Source organism: Podarcis bocagei (assembly GCF_964188305.1).
Source record: "Podarcis bocagei genome assembly, chromosome: 7".
NCBI lineage: Eukaryota > Metazoa > Chordata > Lepidosauria > Squamata > Lacertidae > Podarcis > Podarcis bocagei.
The window spans coordinates 77,209,803-77,224,924 of NC_138132.1; the positions used below are offsets into that span (position 1 = coordinate 77,209,803).

General features: G+C 49.6%; 1 protein-coding gene across 2 annotated transcripts in view; it reads right to left on the reverse strand.

Moving 5' to 3' along the window:
* LOC308590993 (protein polyglycylase TTLL10-like) overlaps positions 1-5,544 on the reverse strand; it is a 48,664-nt gene extending 43,120 nt beyond the window's left edge. Inside the window, exons 1-2 of one of the 2 annotated variants that reach the window (XM_081201478.1) lie at positions 4,849-5,544; positions 3,271-3,851 (exon numbers count right to left, since the gene is read on the reverse strand). In XM_081201478.1, the coding sequence (XP_081057604.1) occupies positions 3,271-3,851; positions 4,849-4,913 (646 nt within the window). In that variant the 5' untranslated portion in view covers positions 4,914-5,544. The remainder of the gene's footprint in view (positions 1-3,270; positions 3,852-4,848) is intronic. The other variant, XM_081201477.1, reaches the window with a different exon arrangement.
* Between the last annotated feature and the right edge of the window lie 9,578 nt (positions 5,545-15,122).

Below are 15,122 nucleotides of genomic sequence, written 5' to 3' on the forward strand. Positions count from 1 at the left end.
TCCATTTGAGAATGGGAAGCAAGGGGTTATATCCTGTTCTAGTCCCACTCAGAGCAGAGCCACTGGCAAACTGAGATTCAGTAATTTCAGTGCGTCAACAGAATACCACCCAAAAAGTTTGGGCAGAGGTTTTGAGTTTGGAATCATCTTATATAAACTGAAGCCAGAGAGATGCTCTACTCATAGGAAGGAGGCAGCCAGGCAGTGTGGGAAATCCAGATGGCAGCTAGACCCAGCAACCCAGCGCAGCTTGAAGGACTGGGCCAGGGCAGATAAATTAATGGTGGGCCCTGTCATGTGGTTTGACCCAAGGAGCTGTCCAATGCTACCAGGTGCTGATTCCATCCCTGATTCCTAACCAGCTAGGATTGTATTGGTTCTGCCTGCAAAACTTTTTGTTCTATAAGGCAAATGAGTACTGGAGTCTGAAAAGCAGTCAAATCTGCATTCTACGCCCCACCAGGCTCTGCCCTGGATCTCCTCCACCTCCTGATTCCATCCAGTTTCCAACAGAGACCCAGCAGACTGTGCCAGGCTCCGCCCCTGAGCCCACATGGTTCCATCTTGGCTTCGCCCTAACCTGGGCTCCGCCTCTCCCAGCTGTATGTTAACTTTGGGGGAAGGGTCAAAGGTCACCGGTTCCATCCCTGGTGCCTCCAGTTAAGAGAAAGGTTGTCTGTCCACAATTTGAAATGTTGCACTCAAGGGAGGAGAAAGGTTGATGGGAAGGCTACTGTTGAGTTGTGGCTACTGCTAGACATCTTCAAAGCAGATTCTCTGAAGTTACAGTATTTTTCGCTCTATAAGACGCACCAGACAATAAGACACCTAGTTTTTGGAGGAGGGAAACAAGAAAAAAAATATTCCAAATCCCAGAAGCCAGAACAGCAAGAGGGATCACTGTGCAGCGAAAGCAGCAATCCCTCTTGCTGTTCTGGCTTCTGTGATAGCTGTGCAGCCTGCATTCGCTCCATAAGACGCACACACATTTCCCCTTACTTTTTAGGAGGGAGAAAGTGAGTCTTATACAGCGAAAAATACGGTAATCATCATGGCTAACTCCCCATGCAGGGAGGAGGAAGCCAAGCAAGGACTGCCCTCTGCCTCCTTCTCCCAGCGGTATCTCCCGCTGGATGTGACCCCAATGTGGGGGTCAACCTGCTGCCCCTGCTCCAGTTGGTCTGGCTGGCAGAGGCAGTGTGCCTCTGAATGGCAGTTGCCGGGAAATGCAAGTCAGTAGAACTCTGTTGCATGCAGGTCCTGCTTGCAGGGTTCCCAGAGGCATTTAGTCTGCCACTGCGAAAATAGGAGGAGCCTCTGGTCTGATCCAGTGGGGCTGCTCTTATGAATAACAGTGAGAGGAGGCTGCTGCCTTCACGCCCCACCTGGGGGCTTCCTGGAGCCATCTGATTGGCCACTGTGGGGATACAGGATGTTGGGTCCAGACGGGCCTTTGGCTTGATCCAGCAAGGCTCTTCCTATGTTCTCACGTTGCCAGGTGGCCTCAAATTATTCCATTGTTTCCAACTCAATTTCAGCACAGTTCCAGGTGCTATTCCTTTTATTCAAATGTCTCCAACCTGCACTCTTTTGCGATAAACCAATATGCACTTTATTGCCAGGATTGTAATAGGACAATTAGCAAACCAATATTGCCAGGGAAATAAAATAACAGGGCTTTGTCTTTGTCTTTTTGCATTTTTATAGCATACAAATATTTGTGGCGCGCGCACACACCTGCCCCTCCCCTCTAAAAAACCCCCTCAGCTAAATTGCCCTATTAATGAAGCTACCATCTTCGCTTCTAGCCAAATTGCCTGCTAATGGGACCTGTTTTTATATACCCCTTCCCCGTATTTCTAATTTGTTCTTCTATAAGTCTCACTTGGACGATTTCGGTTTTATGAAGTTCTTGGCAAGGGGAGGGAGAACAAAGCCTCTGCCTTTTTTCTTTTTTGCCTTTTTTTGATAGATGCTGAGCGGATATGTGGAATACAGTCCCAAAACTGATCCATTTGAGATGAAATGCATGGAAGCAGACCTGGTGCGTCCCGTGAATATCAGCCTCTGGCAATGCCCACCGATCTGCCACCTTATCTGCTGGCAACTGGAAGCACGAGTTGTACAGTATAATGTGCCATTTTTGCAGCTCCCTTTTCAGACATTGTCTTGCTGGCCTGCCTGACAACAGCAGTCATCTGGGCCATATGATCCCACCTCTCCTCCTCCATGGGCTGTTCTGGGGGTTTGTCAAATCTCCCAAGCAGCTCCAAAGGGGGCACAAGGGAAGGACAGGGGAGAGAGTCATGTTGCACTAGCAGGTTCTGTTGTGCCGGCTTCCATTAGTGCAGCAACTTAGCTGACTCTGCCACACTGGGTTGTATCCAGTGCTAGTCAGTCTTACCCAGTACAAACCCACTGAAATCAACAGACCCAAGTTAGCCATGTCCATGCATTTCAATGAGTCTACTCTGAGTAGGATTAGCATTTGGTGCAAGCTATAAGGTTGGGTCCAGCGTTAATCCTCACCCTGTTTTTTGGTGGTAATATTTTAATGGAAGTTTTTAGACCCTTCAAACTGTATTTTCCATTGTCACAACTTGCCCTGGGACAGGCCTCAAAGTGGAAGGCGGGTAACAATTTAAGAGAATAATGACACTTGGGGTTTCATTTTTTTTTCTCTAAAGGGTGCAAGCAGCCTGTTGTGTGGACACCACTTACAGGGTAGGAGGGATGGTTTTCAGAGAGGCCAACCCAAGCCAAAAGTAGGGGGGTGTCATGGGCAGATCGGACACAGAGGAACGGTGGGAAGAACCAGCTGAGGAAACCCCAAGGGAAGACGGCTCGGAGCCCAGGAAGTGGTGGTAGGACTACTGGGAGTCCCAGAGAAGACCGGGAAGAGGAGGTGTTGCAAGCTGAGGAGGTAGCAGGGCTTTGTGAGCTGGGAGAGTCGAGAATCAGAGGCTGACATGAAGCAGGGGAGTAGAAGGAGACACAGAGGCAGAGATGAGTCAGGCTGGTGAAGAGTCAGGGGTGTCTCCCCCTCCTGCTACGACAAGCTCCCACCCCTCTGTCTCCCTCGGACCACTCCTCATTGCCCCATTACCTCTGGTGGTTCCCCAGCTGGTTCCTCCCACCACTCCCCTGCGCCCAACCAGTAGAGGTGAGGTGGGCATTGCTAGGGTCGGTTGTCCTCCCCCCGCACCCTGCTTCTCTAACCCGGGATTCTCCTGGTGCCACCCCTGGAGATCCCTCAAGGGCTCTGATTACCTCCTCGTCCTCTGCGCTTCTTCCTCCGCTTGCCAGCGCCGCCCGCTAAGACCCCCTTGGGGTTTACCTTCGAGCTGGAGTGGGACATGGGGAGTGGGTTTCTGGCGGAGTGCTGAGTGGGCCTGGGCGGCCTCGCCTCTGCGCCAGCTTCCTGGCCATGGGCAGGACCCTCCTCACACCCTCCTTCCTCCTGGGACGAGCTCCCCTCCAGCGAAACCTCGCTGCCTCCCGCCCTTGGGCTTGCAGCCTCCAGCGGGGTCCTTTCTGGAGACTGTCTCTGGGCTTGGCCAGTCCCTGTAACCGGGTCTCCTTTAACTGGGTTTGTCTCAAGGTCCCCCAAATTCATTCCGGAGGGACCCTGGAGGCCCACGGCCTCCGCTTGCTCACTGCTGCTCAGTTCAAAGTTGCTGACGGTCTCTGCGATGGGCTCCAGTCTGAGGGCCATCTCTTTCGACCTCAGCGGAGGCTGCGGCCTGCTTTCCTCAGCGCCCATATCCTCGCCTGGTTCACTTGGAAGACAGAAGATTGATCGCTTGCTGGGGAGCTCCATGGACGACGCCCATCTGTGCTCCGGACAGTGGCTGTGAAAATAAGCAAAGAGGAACTGCAAGTTCAGATAGCAATGGAGCCAATGAGGAAGAGACCAGGGTTTGAATCCCTCACCCCGCTGTGAAGCTCACTGGAGTGGCCTTGGGGCAGTCCCTGCCTCAGCGTGGGGCCTACCCTACAGAGTTGTTGTGGCAATAAAATGGGGATGGGGAGAGAACAATGCCGTTCGAATCCCTGCAATGGGGTGAGCTCCCATTGCTTGGTCCCTGCTCCTGCCAACCTAGCATTTTGAAAGCACGTCAAAGTGCAAGTAGATAAATAGGTACCACTCCGGCGGGAAGGTAACTGGCGTTTCCGTGCGCTGCTCTGGTTTGCCAGAAGCGGCTTAGTCATGCTGGCCACATGACCCGGAAGCTGTGCGCTGGCTCCCTCGGCCAAGAAAGCGAGATGAGGGCCACAACCCCTGAGTCAGTCACAACTGGGCCTAATGCTCAGGGGTCCCTTTACCTTTACCTAATACCACTTTAAACAGCCAGGGCTTCCCCCCAAAGAATTCTGGGAGATGTGTTGAATAGAGTGCTGAGAGTTGTTAGGAAACCTAATATTCCCATGAAAGAACTACAGTTCCCAGAGTTCCCTGTGATGAGGGATTGGTTGTTAGGCCACTCTGGGAATTGCAACACCTTAAGGGAATAGGGCTCTCCCTAGACACTACACAACTAGATGGCCCAATGGTCTGACTCCCCACCAGGGAGGCTTCTGCGTTCCCATTTCCTAATGGAATGGCCAAAGCTCAGTAGTAGAGTATCTACTTTGCATGCAGAAGGTCCCAAGTTCAATCCCTGGAATCTCCAGGTAGGGCTGGGAGAGACCCCTGCCTGAAACCCTGGAGAGCTGCTGCTGCCAGTCAGTGTAGACAGTACTGAGCTAAGCAGACCAATGGTCCGACTCAGGGTAAGGCAGCTTGCCTAAATGATAAATAAACAAAGACCCAACCCAAACAGAAAGCAAAGTAACAGAAGCTCTAACCTTAACTTGGCACGCCCTAAATGCTTTAATAAAGCATTTGTGAGTTTGTATTCCAGCCGAGCCATACGGAAGTCTAAAGCCGGCCAAACTCCCCGCTTCCCAAGCAGGCCCGGGGTTTTGGAGGCTCGGCGTGTGTTTTTTTCTCTGTGCTCAGGCGACACCAGCGTCTCAAGCGGCCCAGCCCTGGCACTCTGAGCATCTATAGGCAGCAAACTATTTTCCCTCTTCCTGGGCAGCTCAAAGGCAGGTCTCAGCACTATCAACAAGGGCCAGTCGCCTAGCAACTGCTGCTTAGGAACTGTTGCTAGAATTGTGAAGGATTTCCTGCATTAGTGAGCAGGCTTGATTTCTGCCCCGGGGACTTTGTGGTGCATATGTTTGAGGACTCCGGGTTTGCAGCGGCACAGTGGGCTCTTCTGAGTCCCGGCAGACCTTTGCCCTGCCTCCCACAATGCCCTGGGTCAATGTGAGCCAGAGGCATTGTGGGAAATCAAAATGGCAGTCAGTACTGGGCCAGGGGGTGGAACTAAAGAGAAAGTGGGGTGCCCACGCAGATGGAAGCACATTGGCCCTATCAGAACAGGGCTGGCGCTGGACATGAAAAGTCCTCACTATCGTGTGCCAGTGGTGTGCCAAGCTTGTTCCAAGGCGTCCCGATAAATTGCCACAGGAAACTTTGCACTCTGGAATGCTGGGAAAAGAAGGCAGAATGACAGCAGGACTCCACAAATCTATACAATAATGGCCTTGGTCCATCAAACTCATTATTGTCTACTCTGACTGACAGTGGTGCTCCAGGTGTTTCCCAGCCCTACCTGGGGAAGATCTGCCCTTCCCTGTCACTCATAATGAAAAACAAGTAAGTTTGGAATTGGCTGCGGAAGCCTGAGTGGGCGGAGTCAGTCCGGGGCCTGAAGGTTCTTCGCAGAGAAGGCTGCCCCCTGCAGTTCAAAGGCTCGCCACACGGGGCAGCTGTGCATAGATCCTGGCAACACCAAGGGCATTGGGAACCTTCTGGGTTTTGTACGGAGCCCTGTGCATGCCCCGCCCCGTTGGCACAGAGTCCCAGTTCATGTCCCGCCCCCGTTCACATCAGCAGTGCACATTGAAAAGCCGCTGAAGCCTTATTTACCTAGGGATCCATTAGCCACGCCATCCCCTGGACCTCGGAGGGAACAAAAGTACCAGGAAAGCAATATCTTCTTTGGAGAAAAAGAGTTTATTGAGATCTGAGCACAGAGTCAAGGTCTGTACTCAGAGACAGCCAACTAGATAGTTCCTAAAAATGTACTGGCTGTAAAGCAAGACATTTCAGCAGACTTTCTTATACCCGCAGACTTGCTTGCTAAACACATTTTTATTGCTTGCTAGACATTCCTGTCTTTCTGCTAAGCCAAGCACTCCCTCCCACCTCCTTGTACACGTGTCTTCTTTTGCTAGCTAAGCTTTTCCTTCGTATCTCTTCTTATTCTTGCATTACTTAAAAGCAGAAGTAAAGCAGGAAACATCTTGCTAGTGGTTTTTCGGTTAACAGCAGTTTCTGGCTGGGCAGGAAGCGACCTTCTGACCTGTAGCTAACATCAGCAGTTCCAAATAGCTGATTAGGCAGGAAGCGGCCTCCTGCCCTGTCTGTTTTAGGCTTTTGCAAATAACTGCATTTTTTTAGCTGTGTAACCATCTTAGCAGAGTGCAGGAATTTACTATGTGTAGATAATATATGAGAGCAACAGAATAAAATATTGAGAGAAACTTTTCCCATCTCCCTTTACTCCGTCCTCTTCTTTTGAACAATCTATTACTTAGATTCGTTCTGGGGTAGGGGTCTATATTCTCTCATTACAGCAATCACGCGAGGTCCCATCATGCGAGACATCATCTTTTCCATCATATGTTGCAGGCATTGCATTAAGCAGGGTATACAGAAGCAGAAAAGCAATAGAAGCATTATTGGGCCTATTCTTCCCACAAATACGATACCGTTCATGCCAACAGAAATACGAGAGCATCCATATGACAAGGGCGGTACATATCACTCCTACCCACCAAACCCAATATCTCCATGGTTCCTCCCACCAATATTCAGGGGGTGTGCTCATTGTTGAAGAGCCCACTGATATTTGTGCCCGACTACCTGTTGAGCCTCAAGGATGAGAGCCCACCGGTGAGCTGATGCTCCCACTATGTGGGTCAATTTTTCTATTAGCCCTGTTGGGTGGATTGAACTCTCGTGCTGCCTCCCTAGTGACCAGAGCATATGGAAGCTGAAATCCTGGGGTGGCAATTCTTACTGGCACTTGTTTAGTAATTTCAATGCACACCTGGCTAAGGCTCCCACCCCTGCAATACTTGCATTAAGATAGGTTCTGTCCCATCTATGACCTGGGTTAAGAGTAGGACCTGGTCTATCAAATGAGGTTGGTACAGTGCTTTACCTTCCAGATAAGAGCACTGTCCACGCGTGCTGGTCAGTGGTGTGGGAGAGGAGCCACAACGGGGTAGTGGGGTGTCTCAATACGGTAATCTCATCAAACCCCAGTTTCCAATAGCCAAGGAGCACGCCATCTCTTACCACCGGCAAGACGAACCAGTCGTAGCAGAGGCCAGCAGGCCAATAGGGTTGGTATGGTTCGGTAGGGTCAGGGCAATAAGACATAGAGCAAGTCAATAAAGAAAATAAGAGAGAAAAGAGAAAGTCTTTGTAACTGTCCTTGTGATGATTAGTCGCAGGATCTCGTCGCCCGTGGCCTAACGCTTTTTCCTGGTAGCGTCAGACACAAGGTGATGATCAACTTCAGAGGGTCAGCAGGATTTCTCTTGCAAGTCCAGACACCCTTCTTCAGATGCGTGTGATGTACCCAGGGGATCACCTCGACTACTTTCACTGCAGTTGGGGATGAGGGGGTCGCCAGACGCTGTCACCCAGAGGAACTGGTGAACCGGCTCAGCGAGACTGCCGCGGGACTGCAGGTGTACGCTCGAGGGAATACCTGGAAAGAAAGCAAACACACACAACAAACACAGGGATTGCACTTGTTCTTGGGTGATGTGATCTCCCATCTGCCCCAAACTGGCGGGGCTGTCTCGGACGAAAGGGGTTGGCCTGCCATATAGAAGTTCAAAGGGTGATAGTTCTCAGTCTCTTGGTTGGCGCACAGGGCACATTTTGGGATATAGCAGCAGTTAGATATAGCAGCAGTTAGTTGAGGTAGAATATTCTCCCAAGGTGTGCTTTAGTAGCTGGGCCTCCCAAATGGGTGGACTCGTGGTAATTCTTTACAATTGTGCTGGCCAGATGTTGGGGCACAAAAACACGGCTGTCTGGTCCTTCCTGGAGCGTTGCTCCTTCTTGGCTGGTCCACTGCTGTTCATCAAGGGTGTAACGTGGTTCCACATCATCTGGAGTGAGTTCTGGTACCAATATCAAAAGTTCTGGTGGTGCCTCTAAATTGGCTGGAGAACAAATGTCTACGTTGGGGGCGCTGCCTGTGGGCGCCCCTCCCATCCAATTCTTCACCGTGCGTAGAGATATCAGCCTCTGGAGTGATATCAGCAAGGCAGTCGTCACTGGAGGGGATCTTCAGGATGCTGAGACACAGTCCAATCTGAAGCAGCTTTCCCCACTTGAATGTGGTGGACCCAAGGGGTGGTGCCAGCGATCTTCACAGCTGTGGGTGTGGAGAGCAGATGGGCCCTTCCAGCACGGTTGCAGTGGTGCCTGGGACCAGTCTCATCCACACCTCGTCACCTGGCTCAAACTGGTCACGCAAGGAGTTCGGGCCTGGGTTGAGAGAGAAAATCTCGAGAGAGAGACTGTACATAATTGTTCAATTCCACATCTTGAGCAGGGATAGGTGAAAGCATGCACACATAAGGAACCGGTCTTCCAAACATCACTTCAAAAGGATGACAAGTGAATACGTTTCAATGGGAGGCTACAAAATCTAAGCAAAGCCAAGGGCAACATGGACACCCAATCAGACCCTGTTTCTTGGGTCAATGGTTTTTCAAAGTCCTGTTCTTCCTTTCCTATTTTCCAGAACTTTGGGGCCTATATGCAGTACCCACCATCCTCCTTCTTCACTGGCAACAGTGGGGTGTTTCACTGTGATTGGCATTGTTTCAAAATTCCATGTTGAATCAATCGCTTCAAATGCACCCACACTCTTTCAGCTGCCTGTCGTGGGATGGGGTATTGGTTTTTTATCTTCCGCCCATAGTCCAGGGTCAACATCATGAAGCAGGCTAACAGGGAGGATTCCCTCCTCTTCTTTTACCATCATCAAGTACCAATGGTCTCTCAGGGGTATTTCTAAAGAAAACTCTCCTGCTGGTCCAGTTGTCATCATTACTTTCCCCATTGGTTGGAAGGAAATCTGGGCTTGTAATTTTGTTAACAAGTCTCGGCCCAATACAGGAATGGGACACTCTGGTATATACAAAAATTTGTCTAGGCAGCAGGTAACAGACTGCAAAAACGGGGCCTTTTGTGATTTACCTGTGGCTCCAATTATATTAACCACTTGGTTTGTGGGTTTTGTTACAGGCACAGGTAAGACTGAGTGGGCAGCTCCCTTGTTCACCTTCTCCTACCTGTAATAAGGTAGCTGGGTTAAGGGCTGTGGTAACCTGAAACTTCAGGCGTGAATGTAATAACAGCATCTGGCACTTCCTCTTGGAGTTACACAGCTAGTGTCCTGTCCAAACGTGAATTTATCTGCCTTTGTGAGTAGGGTGGCCACTGCCACAATCGCTCTCATACAGGGGGGGGGCAACCTCTGTTCTGTTGGGGTTAGCTTCTCTGACAAGTATTTGACAGGTTGCTGCCAATTTTCCAGTTTCTGGCATGAGACTCCCTTGGCTACCCCCCTGGTCTTCATCTATGAACAGGGTAAAAAGCTTCTCGGGGTTTGGATGCCAAGCACTGGGGCTTGTTGTAATGTCACTTTGAGATCCTGAATAGCCTGCTGCTGTTTCCTGCCCCATATAAAAGGATCCTTCTCTATTCCCCTAGTTGACTCATGCAGGGGCCAAGCAATGCTTCTGTAGTTAGTAGTGAGTCCAGGGGATATTGTTCATCATCATAAGTGGGATTATAGGTTTAAAAAAAAATCCCTTCAAACAATTTTACAATCTTTGCTGGATTCTCCTCAAAAGAGGGGTTCTGATTTCTTCAATTACAAACATCTGCACTTGAAAAGGGTATATGCTGTCTGTGGTGCTTTCGTTTGTCCAGCTGGGACAGGGGCTGGTGGATCATAAACCCTCTGAAGGGGCATTTCTCCGGCTGCCTGATCCTTCCTGGTTTTCTCATACTGTCTGTGAGACATAACTCTCTTCGCCACCTGTCCCCACTTACGTTGCCATCTCTTCCTCTTTTCAGGGGTGCAGCATTCTGCTGCCTCAACTAACAAGGGGCTTACATCCAACTCCTCCCTCAAATGGCTTTGCAAACTCCTTTAGTCTCTTTTTCTGTCTTTTTGTCCACATTTTCTTTCCTTGATTCATATCATCTAGTGTCTTCCTAAATTCTTCCTCTTCTTCCGTCTCACTATCCTCCTTCGCAGGTCCTCCTCCCCCTACACCAGCACCTCCCTGTGCTTCTTGATCTTGGCCTGGGGGGGGGTTGGAGGGGCTGTTGGTGGAGTGTAAGGTGGTGGCTTAATCACTCCCCTCTCCTCATCTTCTGGGTCTTCTAACACCAGAGGCTTCACTGTACAAATCCTGTTCTGTGTGTTGCTGTCACAGCAAGACTTTAGCCATGGTAGATTCTTTTTTTACATTGGTCTTCCATGTAGAAATATAGGGGATCTGGTCTGGGTGGACATTTAATATATTTTGCCACAGGGGGTTGATTTGCCACAGGGGGTTGATTAATTGCAAATCAAAACCACGCAGTTCCCTGGGTTGGCAAGTCCACCTCACATAAAGTTTTGAGTCTCTGTTTTTCAATTTGAATCATCACTCTTCGTGGCTGTTTTCCAGTTATTTAAAAAGCATTCCAGAGGAATACATTGGCTTGCTCCAGACCCTATTTTTTCAGATACTACCGCTCCTAACTGGGTTTCAAAATTCTCTCACACTCCACATGCTACATTTTGTCAGAAAATGCACAACCCTACAATCGCTCGGCCAAGGGGACACTAAGCCTTGGCCCTCATTCAACAATTCATCCACTGGAGTATCTGACACACATGTCAACAAAACACTTAATTCCCTCTTCCCCATTCCCTTTCCCAAACCTTTACCAATTCCTTTCCTGGTGGCATTCTTACTGCCGGGCACTGTACTGCCAACTACCAGGTGAGGCTGATCAGGCCTCTGGCCCTTTCCCTCGGGCCCCTAGCCCTTTCCCTCGGGCCCCTAGCCCTTTCCTTCGGGCTTACCTTTTCCGCTGCGGACCTGTCCCCTCGGCGCCGTTCTGTCCTCTTATTCTCCCTCAACCAGATGTCTCCACTCCAGGACGGTGTGGCAATTTCCCCCTACAAACTGGCAGGGTGTGCACTGGAAATGCGAACGCCGATCGGAGCTGTTCACCTTGGTTGAGCCTGGCCCTCCGGTCCGTATTTGGAGAGGGGGCTTATCCCGAGCGAGCCCCCAGAGAGATGAAGCCTTATTTACCTAGGGATCCATTAGCCACGCCATCCCCTGGACCTCGGAGGGAACAAAAGTACCAGGAAAGCAATATCTTCTTTGGAGAAAAAGAGTTTATTGAGATCTGAGCACAGAGTCAAGGTCTGTACTCAGAGACAGCCAACTAGATAGTTCCTAAAAATGTACTGGCTGTAAAGCAAGACATTTCAGCAGACTTTCTTATACCCGCAGACTTGCTTGCTAAACACATTTTTATTGCTTGCTAGACATTCCTGTCTTTCTGCTAAGCCAAGCACTCCCTCCCACCTCCTTGTACACGTGTCTTCTTTTGCTAGCTAAGCTTTTCCTTCGTATCTCTTCTTATTCTTGCATTACTTAAAAGCAGAAGTAAAGCAGGAAACATCTTGCTAGTGGTTTTTCGGTTAACAGCAGTTTCTGGCTGGGCAGGAAGCGACCTTCTGACCTGTAGCTAACATCAGCAGTTCCAAATAGCTGATTAGGCAGGAAGCGGCCTCCTGCCCTGTCTGTTTTAGGCTTTTGCAAATAACTGCATTTTTTTAGCTGTGTAACCATCTTAGCAGAGTGCAGGAATTTACTATGTGTAGATAATATATGAGAGCAACAGAATAAAATATTGAGAGAAACTTTTCCCATCTCCCTTTACCGCCACCTCAACAGGCAACTTGATTGTGATTGTGCGCATGCTCATAGCAAGATTCCTTTGGTGTGAGGTCTCCATAGTCAAACTCTGGAATTCGCTCCCATGGAAGGTAGCGACGGCCACCACTGGGATGGCTTAAGAAGAGGATTTGGGCTCCCCCATTCTTACCTTTTGCCCTGTGCTTTTTAGAAACAGGTGCATGTTTTAAAGCAGGGGTCAGCAATGTAAGGCCCATGGGCCACAAGCGGCCCATGGGGGTCGTTTAACCAGCCCACGAGCTGCCCCTGAACCAAGTAGCCTGCTCAGCTGTGCTAAACTGGTGCAGCGTGGCACGGGAACTTGCTTTTGCGGTGCCGGAAATTGTGTCTGCGCATGTGCAGACACTGGAAATCGTGTCTGTGCAGATGCAAACACCGGATATCGCAGGCCCACAGAGGGATCTCTGCTGGAGTGAACCACCCCAGGCAAGGTAAACCTTGCCGACCCGTTTTAAAGCCCAGTGCCCCAGTGCTTCCTCCCCTGACCCCGCCTCCCTCATGAAAACCCGCTATTTAATACTGAATTGGAGCAAATGGCAATTGGGAATTGCCATTTGCTCTAATTCAGCAGTAAAGAACAAGTTTTCACCAGGGGGAAAAACAGCAACAAAACACCAGCACTCAGATATGGACCTGGAAAGTGGGAGATGGGGGGGGTGTCTCTACCTCTCCACATGTGGGAAAATGACAGGATATAGGATATAAATATGGTAAAGGGCCTTGTAGGTATTTTCTTTCTCTACCCCTCTTCTCTTTTTTCTCTGGTATTATTATTATTCCTGTTTTGTAGATTAGCCTAATACTTACTGTATTTTATGTCAAAAAAGTCCAATTTTTCTTAAAAAAAGAAAGAAAGAAAAAGAAAGCCCAGACCTGTTACCTGAGCAAAAGTAAGTGTGGATGAGCTCTTAGTCAAATTCATGGCGACTCTCCAATGGCTACTAGCCACAATGGCTATGCTGAACCTTCACTGTCGGAGGCAAATTGTCTCTGAGTAATACCAGCTACTGGAACTGCAAGTGGGGCGAGGGCTGCTAAAGTCAGGTCCTACTCGCAGACCTTCCACTGGGACACCTGGCTGACCACCACAGGAAGAGGAGGCGGGACCAGGTGAGCCTTTGGCCTTATTCTGAGGAGCTTAAGTCCTTCCTCTGACTGCAATACGTGGCAAGTCTATTACATTTGAAGGCTTCTTCCGGATGACCTGTTTATTGAGCATTCATCCTGATTTCCTTGCACATTGCTTACGCAGAGGTTAGACTACGGTATTGATGGAGCATTCTCTCTTATTGGTTTCTGGGGAAGTCATACCTGATTTGTTTGTGGGACAGTGATCCCATAACAATTCTGATATGCTCTCTGGAGGACAGGGTGTGGACCCAGAGCATTCCCCATCCTGCACTTAATGAGATCATGTAACAATTCTGGGTCTACAAACTAGAGGAACAAGGAATTGCCCGAAACCACTTTATTCTTCAAAGCCTCTGAAACAACGTCTAGGTCTCTGGAACTGCCTGGATCATGTGACCTTAGGGCAAGTCCTCAAATGTCCAAATTCTCAACACCAAGGAAATAAATTATAAATTGTTGACCTAGGGTGCTGTAATCCCCTTTACTTCTGCAAACCCAAATTTCCAGTTATGCGATTGTATGCGTAATGCAAAATCCAGGCCATCTGCAGGCGGCCCTACTCATTCTCCTGAGTTGGGGCCATGGGAGTGTGTTCCAAAGTCCTGCCTTAACAGCGTCACTGCAAGAGACCCTCTCAGTGCCCACTGAGACTGGTGATAATAATATTATAAGAATAATTTATTATTTATACCCCGCCCATCTGGCTGGGTTTCCCCAGCTGCTTCCAGCAGGATATTAAAAACACGGTAAAAGATCAAGCATTAAAAACTTCCCTAAACAGGGCTGCCTTCAGGTGTCTTCTAAAAGTCAGATAGTTGTTTATTTCTTTGAAATCTGGTGGGAGGGCGTTCCACAGGGTGGGCCCCACTACAGTGGTGCCTTGGGTTACAGACGCTTCAGGTTACAAACTCTGCTAACCCAGAAACAGTACCTCGGGTTAAGAACTTTGCTTCAGGATGAGAACAGAAATTGTGCGGTGGTGGTGCAGTGGCAGCGGGAGGCCCCATTATCTAAAGTGGTACCTCAGGTTAAGAACAGTTTCAGGTTAAGAATGGACCTCCAGAACAAATTAAGTTCATAACCCGAGGTACCACTGTACCGAGAAACCCTCTGCCTGGTTCCCTGTAACTTGGCTTCTCACAGTGAGGGAACGTAGTTTTGCCTCTCCTAAAATGGCCGCCGCCGCAAGGCCATGTGGGCAATCAAAAAGGCAGCCGTAATGCGTTCCTGTTGCCTAGCGACAATGAACACGTGCGAAAACACTTAACACTAGCCCTTTAATACTGAAAAATTCCGCAGCCTCAAGAGCAAAACCTGCAGGCATTCCCCACGTACCCCTTATGAACGATAATTATTCCCCTAGTTTTCTCGCCGGTTAAGCTTAAGAGGGAGGGTTTGTAAAATTACTTCCCACGTGGGATGCCTATAGTAAAATGGCGGCCGCCCGGAAGGGCACGTGGGCGGATGAAATGGTGGCCAGGGCGCGCTGGTTGCCCGGCAACGGCGCAGCTGCTTCTGAGGTTTTCCAAGTCTAAACTTCCGCGCGAAAATAGAACAGCCTGTAGAGGAAGCGATGCTCTGTGGAACCCACTCAACCCCTCAAGAATGCTGCTGAAATGATTATTTAACAAGAAATTCTGCCCCTTACCCCGGCAAGAAAATGAAACACAACTGGCACAAAACGCAGCCCGCTCTCCTCCCGCAGCTGCCCTTCCGCCTAATTGCACCATGCTCCCCTGCACAAACCCCCAGCTAAAACCTGAAGCCCCAACAGCAAAACCTGATTCGATGGGTGCGCTGCGTCCGAGGAGCCAAACGTTCTTCCTTGAGCTCCTTGCAGAACAGGCAGTCAG